General features: G+C 29.8%; 1 protein-coding gene across 2 annotated transcripts; it reads left to right on the top strand.

Annotated features, from left to right (window-relative positions):
- The first annotated feature begins 413 nt into the window (after positions 1 to 413).
- LOC114176207 (Peptidase M50 family protein) lies at positions 414 to 5,948 on the top strand. 2 transcript variants are annotated; one of them, XM_085670634.1, is made up of 11 exons: positions 414 to 583; positions 664 to 729; positions 823 to 889; positions 1,492 to 1,590; positions 1,763 to 1,866; positions 2,668 to 2,815; positions 3,481 to 3,561; positions 3,662 to 4,108; positions 4,236 to 4,556; positions 5,151 to 5,201; positions 5,585 to 5,778. In XM_085670634.1, the coding sequence occupies exons 1-10, from the start codon at positions 462 to 464 to the stop codon at positions 5,181 to 5,183; spliced, it is 1,488 nt and encodes a 495-aa protein (XP_085526760.1). In that variant the 5' UTR covers positions 414 to 461; the 3' UTR covers positions 5,184 to 5,201; positions 5,585 to 5,778. The 2 variants fall into 2 exon arrangements, with proteins under 2 accessions (XP_085526760.1, XP_027916965.1); XM_028061164.2 differs by lacking the exon at positions 5,151 to 5,201 and having other exon boundaries at positions 5,585 to 5,948.
- Positions 5,949 to 10,739: the final 4,791 nt, after the last annotated feature.

Below are 10,739 nucleotides of genomic sequence, written 5' to 3'. Positions count from 1 at the left end.
ATATAAAATATAATTACTTGAATGATCAATTTCATCTTTAAAATCCTGTATTCGAGTATTTTTCTTTTTATAAAATGTACTATTTAAATTATAAATATTAGTAAAACAATAATAAAATTAATTGTTATTATTATAATTATAAAATGAAATATAAATAAATTTTAAAATTTAATTAAAATACATATTTATTTGTTTTGTAAGTAATTTTTTAATAGAAAAACGGTTAAATTTAAACGATCATAAAGGTAATACTAATAACATAATTATTTTATTTTAGAAAAGATATTTAGAGATAAAATAAGAAAATTCCGTGAAGATCAAAAAGAAAATCCCTCATATATAGGTATAATAAAAAAGAAAAATCTATATATAGTTAATGTTAAATGTATTTACAGTATAAAAGACTAAATTAATCGTTGTAAGAGTTAAAAGATGAAACTAAGAGAAACGCCATTGAAGTGATGGAAGTGGAAGGTCGGCGAATAAGGAGATTTGTGCCTCGAAGGCTCTCACACCGCTCTCTTCTTCCACTTCACGCTTCTTCCTCTTCCTCTTGCAACGTTTCCAACACAGTTTCCTGCTGGTAAATCACCTTCTTCGATTGCTTCATTTTCCTCCATCTTTGCGCGCGTAGAACTTAATTTGTGTAATGTCTAAATGCAGTTATTGCGACTACAAAATCTCCTCATTTAACATACCTCTTTTTCTCCTCGGTCGCCGATATCCCAGGTCATACTCTCTGTTCTGCATGAGCGCACCGTTCTGCTTTTTATTCAATATTTCTTACACTTGCTTTGCATGGCTTATGTATGTATCTTACAGGTTTTTCAAAATATGGTTCTCAATTGGGGTTGGGTTTGGCCTCTCTGCGTTAATTGGAGTTTCTGTGGTGAGAATTTTGGTGTTTCTCAATTTCCTTTTTCTTGTTAAATGTTTGAGTCGATTGTGAATTAGTTTTAGCAAGGTGCAATACAGCGTCTGGTATTTGTTCTTGAATGGTGGAAATTGTTGTTAAGGTCCCTGAATATACAGTTATTCGAAACTCTAATAAGTCCTTGAGTGTGTTTTCCATTTGTTAAATTAGTTATCGAGATTTGTGAGGCGAGTACTAATTTGACTTGAGCAATGCATATTCAGGGAATCTAAGTGCAATTTTCATCATTGAATCACTAGCATGACCAGCCGTAACGGTCTTTTTGGATTTTTTTTTTTCATAGGCACTTGTAAGAAAAAAATGAAATAAACTTTTGCATAAACCCACAAGCTAAATTTAGCTTATGCATAAATTAATTATAAAAGCCCTTTCATACTTGTTTCTCTAAATAGATTATTTTTTACTTTGTACTTATAGAGAAGTTTGCCTCTTCTTCTAGAAGCACTTGTGTGAAATTTATTCAAGCAGGTCATCTTTGAGGGACTATTTTGGCTATTTGCTCTGAATATTTTCTTTTTTGGATTTCCATTAATTTGTATAGTGCCGAACATGTCCAGATTCTTCTTTGGGAACTAGCCAGAACGTTGCATCTCTGTGGTGGCTGCATTAAGCTTGGAAACTTTGCCAGCAATTTGCTGTTTGGTTTACCTCCTTTGGTTGGCAATTTTGTTTCTCCTTCCTTTCAAATTTAATTTAGTTTGTTATTTGTTTTTTTGAAAGGAATAACAAAGAAAAGGAAAATATGGCAACACTAAAGACCCACATGAAAAATGTGAATAATCTTTTTCTTTCATGTGCTTAAGAACTTAATAACTGCATCTTATGCAGGTGCCCGGGTTAAGTTTATCACTTGCTGATGTTGGGTACGCTTGTGTTTCTACCATCATATCCGTCTTTGTGCATGAATTTGGTCATGCAGTTGCTGCCACAAGGTTAGTTGTCTTCACATATTTTGCCTCTCTGACTAAAACTTAATATTATCAACTATTGTTGTTTTACTGTGTTGATAAACCTTTGGTTTGCTGTCATCTATATTATTTCCTCCTAAAGTATACAAAACGTCTTTGTAGTTAGTTATCTGTGGTGAGTGGGGTTTAAATACTAAATAAACATGTATGAAATCTTAATTTATTGATATGATACGTGAATTTATTGAGATAATTTTAGAAAATGATCATGTAGTTCTAATAAAAGGACAATATTCTCATTTTCACGTATCATATCTTAATATTGCTTGATCCACTTTAAACATAGATAGGATAACATACACTAGTTAACACATTTGGTGCATGTCAAAATTGGGATAATGTATGTACTTACTCCATGTTTCTCTATCTAACTTACATTGTATCCTTGCTACCAAACGAGCCCCTATACAAGTATACAGCATTTTTTAGTATTTATAGAAGGAGATCCCCTTTAAGCTCAACAAGGGATAATGTCCTAAAAGAACAATTTATTTATTGTATGTTTTATATGTTGAGGCTTTATGAATAGATTTTGGGTGCTCCTTATTGCTGTTGAACGTATTTCAGCATCAGTTGCAATTGTGATTCATGTTTAAATCATCAATGAGGGTGTATCTCTAATGATCATTTTAGCTGTAAAGTTTTGTTATTCTTTTATTTAATATGTGACCATGCCAGTACAATAATTGAATAACCCCGAATTTAGTTTTTCTTGAAATGATGAAAGCTAGATTCTCATGATTTAACCCTTTCAATGAAAAGCAGTGAGGGAATACAAATAGAGTACATTGCCATCTTCATTGCAATATTATTTCCTGGTGCACTGGTTGCCTTCAATTATGACTTGTTGCAGACTTTGCCTCGTTTGACTGCCCTCCGTGTGTATTCTGCTGGCATTTGGCACAATGCAGTTGTAAGTTGAATATAATAGGATCCATTGATACTAGTATTAAGGATGGACACTTGAGCTAATTGATAACCTTTTTTTTATATGTTCTAGAATTTAAAAAGAAATTGAAAATATATACTGCATAGAAGTTACCAATCAATATATCACTGACACAAAGGCTTGGGTTCAATAGTGGTATTTTTGTTGTTAAAATAAAATTGAACTGGTCTTCAATCCAACCACAGGCTGTGCGTGGTTCAGATGGTTTGAACCTGGTGTGACAGTTCAACGACCAGTTTTTAAATACTGATTTTAGTGGCTAGAGTGAACTGATCAAGGGACTGGCTGGCTCACAGTTGACTCAGTTGGCCCGACTAGCCTGGTCCAATTTTCTCAAGCATGATGATATCTATACCATAACTACAGAATAAATACAACTCATCAAAATCTTGCATGAAAATAATCCTGTATGATGATATTCTAACAGATTGTAAGTTGTGCAATATGACTTTTGGAAGAAATCTTCTTGTAAAGTTAATTAATTGGTGTAAGTTTCATTTTGTTCTGCATTGGTGTCATTAGATCCTAAGTTTATATTCTTATAATTTTAGGTGTATCCATGTCTTTAGTTTGATTTTTAAATGATCTAGATTGCTAATTTCATCTGTACACCTTCTACAATTTTCTAGTGTTGTGCGGCTTGTGGACTGGCATTATTCTTCTTGCCCTTGATCTTGTTTCCCTTTTACAGCAGTGGTCACAATCCCATGGTACTTTTTTTTTTTCAAAATCATTTTAGGTTAATCATTTTGTTTGGTTCTCATATATCTTGCCCTTTCTTTTTGCATGTTGGTGGCTACATGGGAGCAGGTTTTAAATGTACCCCCAACCTCACCTTTATCTGGTTATTTAGCTCCTGGTGATGTTATTCTGTCGATAAATGATGTAACTATCAGAAATGCACAAGAATGGTTGACATATAACGTTAAGCTTAATAATGTAAATCTTTCTCATCGCACTGGAGAATTGGAGATTGTCAATAAAATGAAGGGTTATTGTGTCCCTAGTTTTATGATGGAAGAAATAAAGAACACCAAATGGCTGGGAAATCAACATGTTTGTCCCGGTGAACTTACTGCCTTTGTAAAATTATGCTCCGCTAATGTTACACTTCATGATGGTCAGAACAAAACTGATATTTTGAACAATGGACGGAGTATGTACTGCTTAAATGCTAAAGATGTTGTCAAACGTATTAGGTGTGGTGATGACAGGGGACTAGCCACTTTAAGGGGAGGTGGCTGTACGTGCCTTCAGGTAGACAATTGTTTAACGTTTATGAACTTACTAATTTATGTGAATGTGTCTACTCTGTTCATTTAACACTATACCCGGACATTTAAGAAAATAACTAGCAACTGAATGTTCTTGATATTTTTCACAGGATGAATTTTGTTTAGCTCCAGTTCAGGAGCCTGGATTGGTGTGGGTTGAGATTGCATATTCAAGTCCTTCTCATGAATGTTTGTCACATGAACAAAACAGATTTCCATTTTCTGAAACTTCCGGTGTTAAGGCAACTAATTGTGGTGGGACTTTTATTTTTGTTGGTGATGTCGTCTCTATGGCACATTCAATTAAGCTAACATCGTATCAGCCTCGCTGGGGACCACAAATTGTTGCATATTTTCCAAGTATACTGGAAAGGATATTAATATGGACATTTCATACCTCTCTTACGCTGGCTCTTCTCAATGCTTTGCCTGTAAGTGATGAACAGTTTCTTCCTTATGTTAGGCATTACCAAGCATATACAAGTAGATATTATTTCCAAATATAAGTTATCAGCTCTATGTTTGATGCCTTAGTGTGATATAGAAGACTATCTATAACTTCACCTCAGACAACAACAAGCTGTTCAATGAAGATAAAAGAGAGGCTAACTAAAGAAAATGAAAAATTGGAGTAGTTGCTAAGCTTTTTTGAGTAAGTTAATTATATTTTAGAGTATAATTGATGTTCAATGGATTATTAGAATCCATGTACCCTTCTGCCTATTGTGATGAATTTAACGGGTTTGTAGGCTAGTTATAAGTTCGTTGGGTTCTAATTAAAGAACAAGGTAGTCCTTCTAAAAAGTGTTACTAAAATTGTTAACTGGTTGCTATTTTTGTTGCTTCCAATGCTGTTTTAAGGAGTGTTTTGGGGTTAAAATTAGATTAAGTTAGGTTAAATTAATATGCAATTCAATGAAATATTTGACAATTTCAAAATTGATCCTATTTTTTAAAAGACTATAATTGGATCCTTAAATATAAAAATCATTTTTAATTGTGTTGTTTACTGCTGTGACATTAAGGTTTCGCAGGGTTCCATCAAGCAGAGGACCTAGTTGAACATTCTTAAATAGGTCAGGAATTTATTGAAAAGTTAAATTAGCTGCTTAAACTGTTTAAATATTTTCAATTAGGTCCCGCTCTCAGGATGGAGTTTCTGATGGAACTTAGTGAGGGTCCCCAATAAAATTAATTAATTAGTTCAAATACATACTTACAAACGTGAAGAGAATTATTTAAAAATCTCAAAAATAGTCCACCGTCTTACAAATTAATTGGGCCATTATGTTAACAGTAAAAATGATTTGGTTTGTTTAATCCCGTAGAAACTGCTTTTATTGATGGAATGACCAAGATTGAAAGGAATGTAGAATATGTGAAAGCCTTTTTGAAGTATTACTTTGAAGATTCTATTATGCTTCTATTGAATTTCTTCTTATAATGATGATATTATCAGGTCTATTTTCTGGATGGTGAATATATTTTAGATGAAACTTTATCCCACTTTACTTCGCTAAGCCCCAGGAAGAGGAAGAAGGTTCTTAGACTATGCCTTCTTGCTGTCTCACTTGCTTCTATTATTGTCTGTTTCGGAGAACTACTTCAGTTGTCTTTTTTCTAATATCATCATTTATTTCATTTTTTCTTTGATGTATGGGAACAGCTCAACACCTTCCACAAAGATGGACCATGTAAATATTTGGTTCAAAATTTAAATTAACCAACTTCACACACCCACACTGTAAATCATGTAACTTTTAACAATTTGATATTCTAATCTTTGAATTAGTAAGTAATTACTACTTAACGTATTATACTAATTCATAAATATTTTATCCGGTACTTCAAATTTTCTGACATTTGTGTATGCGTATTAGAGAAATCCCGAGAATGTGTAAACTATAAGTTGATTCGAGATTTAAATTAGTTAAATCTGAGATTTAAGCTTCTTAAAAATTTATTGAACCTTTACACGACCTGTTTAGCTTATTTAAAACGTAATTGTTTTTAGGCTTAAATACAGGAAGTTCGTTTTTTGTTCTTCAAATATAAATTTTATTTTTCGTTTAATTTTTTAATTTGAAAAAAAAAATGTTGGTTTGAGTCCTATATATCCACTCGTCTTATATTTAAACCATGTCAAAATAAATACTTCAAAAGAAAAATAATTTGCAGTAGGGTGTTCGATGAAAAGATGATTATCTTGAATTGGAAAATGACTTTTTTTCTGTGATAAGAGTACAAAATTGAAATAAGTTGTTATTTAAGTGACTTGTAAATTAATCATATATATTCGGAATCTGGAATAGAAGGATTAAGCAAGGAATAAATTAACCAATTTTTATTTTTTTGAATCTACAATTAACTTCTAATTAAATTATAACATGTTTAAGTATGTTTTTATTTATCAAATATATTGTTTTGTTACATGTTTATTAGATATTTTAATGTTAGAGGATGGATCAATCTAAAATTGTAATTATACTTTCAATAAAATTAATTTAGCAAGTAACTCTTGTATAAAGTTTTTTTTTTCATGAATATATGCATCTTTAGCCTTCAAGCTTAATGTATAAAGTTCAAATTTCACTTATCATATTTAAAGTTTAATGTTTTATAATGACTAATGAAATTTGAATTTATCACTTCGTACAAACTATTCAATTTTTTTTTGTTGGGCTAATCTTTGTAAGGGATTTCTCTCTCCACCTCCAAGAAGTTCTCCTACACCCCCAATTGTATGCATTAATTACATTAATGTCTATATCAATCAAAGTAGGTGACAGTTAATTTAAAATTTACTGAACTTTCGATATGTTTTAACCGTGAAACCGTTCACGTTTTCAAAATTACTCGAAGCTCTTTCTTTCTCCTCCAATAGCGTTTTTCATGATGTTGTTCGTTTCTGCTCTTGATTTGTTGCCATGAATTTGCGAAAGAACAGAGACTTATTGAAATACTACACCCTTTGCTTGAAAGTCTTTGTTCTAATCTTTTTGTATCTGATATAAACTGGTCTTCATCTTGAATGTTCTCTGAATAGTTTTCCTCCCATTTTATCCACAAATATTATTGGTTATGACTCTTCTCAACTCTACATTAATTTCTCTGGCTTTTCACTTTCTTAAGTTGGTCAATCATCTTTTTCAAATTCAAGAACCAACTTTTTCAGTGAAAATTCTTGCTTTTATGTTATCTTCTAATCTTTTCAATGTGAGAATACGATCGATCACATTGCTGACCTATAGACTCCACACAAGTGTGGCTTTTCTCTATCAAACCAAGTTGAAGTTGACATTCAAGCCTCTTTACCACAAAATCACATTTTTACAAATTTAAACATAACTGAAAAATCTTACATCAAATAAAAATAAAAAACACACAAGACTCATAAATATTAAATTTTAAGATTTTATACTAAAACTAATTTCAAGTCTCTTATATAAATAATTCATAGATATTCAATTTCTCCGGTCTAATTCAATAAAAAATTCTATCACACACCAAATCAAGTCAGTTTTATTGTGTAATAGATATAATGATAAAATAATAATAATTTTTTTTTTATAATTTATTAATATTCCATTTGAACCTAACGGTATAGAAAACGATGAAAACAAAACGGGGTCTAGAAAAAGCAATGCAAGATGGAGATATAGAAGAGCACTAGAATGAGATGACGTAACAAACGATAAAAAAAAGTGAGAAAAATAGAAGATGGAATAAAATAAAAAGGAAGTATACAGGTGTCTTTGGAAATCTCTAGCTTTTGAAAGAGTGTGGACCAAGGATATTGTAGAAATTGAAAAGGTGAAACGCAAAAAGATTAAAAAAGGTGAATTTACATGGAAAAATCGATATCAAAGAGTTTGGATGAAAGAATAGTGTTTGAAAAGGAGTGATTGGACATTTGAAAAATTTGTGGATAGGATTTGAAAAAAAAAACATTAGGTTTAATTTGTTTCATATACTATTCAAATAGTTGAATTGAAATTAAGTTCAAATTTATATTTTTTTTTTAAAAAGTTTGAATTTTTGTAAATTTCAATTACAATAATTAGATTGAAATTCAAATTCATGTTTAAAACAATAGTTATGATGTTTATAAATATTATCAATTCTAAAATTGATATTTTTTTAAGGGTTAAATATGTTTTTGTCCTTAAAAACATATTTAGTCTTCTAACTCTATGAATGCGTGAATTCAGTTCTTTTAACCAAATTTTATTAAGTTTATTTGTCGTTTCAAACATATTTCATTATATTATTTTTGTTTGTTTACACTTTTTAACATATTTTCTCTTCAATGTTTACACATCTCTAAGGATGAGGAACTAAATTGATTTACAGTTTCCAATAAGAACTAATTTCAATTTTCGCTAAAATTTGAAGGACCAAAAACATATTTAACCTCTTTTTTTAAACCAATTTTGAATTTTTTAAAATTTAGAAACAAAGATAACAAATAAATATTATGGATATTACTCATTAAATATGTGAAAACACAAAAAAAAAAATGTAATATTATGAATATTACGCTACTACTAATAATAATATATTTAGTGCGAAATAGCTTTATGTAATAAATATCAGTGCCAATTAGCTATTAATTAGAAATATAAAAAACATGATTCCATAAAGTATACTCTCCATAAGATATACTATCTAGACATATATTAGATGATTTAATTTTATAATTATTAGCACTTTAAAGATTAAAAAAAATAGAATCATAATTATTATTTATATAATATTAAAATAAATATATTTTTTGGTTAATCATAGATTTTTTGTTATCAAAATATTTAAACATTTTAAATGGTTACATGACATTTTGTTCATTATACTTAAGTCCACTAATTGTACTAACACAAAATTTCAAAAAAAAATTACATGTGCTTGAAATCATGTCAATTTATAACATATAAATATTATGTAATTAAACGAATAAATGATTGATCACATATGAAAATATTAATCTCATGTATCTAAAGCAAATACAAAAGAAGTAAAAGACTTCAACTTAAAGGAGTCACTGAAACTCAACATAAATCCATGTGAATAATATTGAGATCTTCTTAAAGGGCCCTAAAGTCTCCAATCCCTTTAAACACAAGACATATTTACATAAATAAAAATATTGTATACAAAACTATTACTTACACTGTTATTCATAAAATAAATTAAATGTAATACATTAAACAAAGTCACACAATCAATTCAAATAAGATTCATTCACTTATATAATAAATTATTTTAAGTAGAATAAGAGTTTTAATACTAATTGATACACTTAATATGTTATTCATATAATAATCGATTATTAATGCATATACGTGCACCAAAATTACTTGAAGTAATAAGTTATTTACTCAAGATAATTTATTTCACTTAAGATAATTGACTATTCACATTTAATAATTAATAATTGGGACGACTATGTTTTTACTTCCTAAACTATAATACAATTTTGGTTTTAATTCTTATTTTAAAGTTTAATCTTGTTAGGTTCCTATATTTAAGAAATGCATTGATTCAATATTTAATGTCTAACAATATTAACTTCTTCTTTTTTTACATGACAAATGGTGTGTCACGTCACCCTTCCCACTTTTCCTGGGCCGGCCCGCATTGGTACCCCTAGAATAATGGTTTGGGCCATGATCATGTGTAATTGAAAACGGGACACATGTTCAAAACGGAGGGATGAAATTACACACCATTTGCCATGTAAAAAAATAATAATAATAAAGTTAACATCGAGGATTGAATCCATGTATTTTTTAAGTATGAGAACCTAACAAGATCAAACTTTAAAATAGAGACTAAAACTAAAATTGTGTTATAGTTTAGGAAAAAAAATATAATTAATCCTTAATTATTTGTATGTGAATGACTTAACATAGGTCTTGTACAAAAATAATTAATTACTTTTATGATATTTAATTATTTTTTTTTCACGCTCTTCATTAATATTTTTCTCAAAGATTCACAAAAACAAAAGCAAACTCAATGATAGACCACCAAACATTCTAGAGCACTCAAATATACACATTTATGCGTTTCAAACATGAATATACATTCATTTCATTAGTACTAATTTAACATGTGATAAAGCATTCAAGTTGACCAAAAGAAAAAGGAAAACTCATTCATACATTTTGTGTTTTAATCTTATATCTTACAAGAGGAGCACTAGATAAAAACTAAATGATGTCTAATCTTTCCCTACCAACATAACATTAAAACTAAAGGAAAACATCATATTGGAATATAGAGAAAATTTATGAAGCCATAGTTGAACATAAATGTTTTTTTTTACTGCCAAGTTGACAATTTAACAACAAGGATAAAAAGCAAAAACGTAACCATCTCCTCCATTGACAACAAATTCAACTGTATGATTAGGAATGTCAAAAATATTCGTATCTGCAGGTATTCACAGATAAAACTCGCAATGGATAGGAAACAAATATTAAAAATGAATACCCGCTACTCGCAGGTACAAGTATTTTTGATACCTGCATGTTAACGGGGCGGGTACGAGTATCATAGTATTCATACTCGTGGATACCCGTATCCGTCAAACTTTAATTCACAAAAATACCCTT

Source organism: Vigna unguiculata, chromosome 3 (assembly GCF_037176805.1).
Source record: "Vigna unguiculata cultivar grain cowpea cultivar isolate G323 ecotype 2 chromosome 3, ASM3717680v1, whole genome shotgun sequence".
Taxonomy (NCBI): Eukaryota; Viridiplantae; Streptophyta; class Magnoliopsida; order Fabales; family Fabaceae; genus Vigna; species Vigna unguiculata.
Note: the sequence above shows the minus strand (reverse complement) of the source record. Positions and strands in the feature narration are given on the sequence as shown.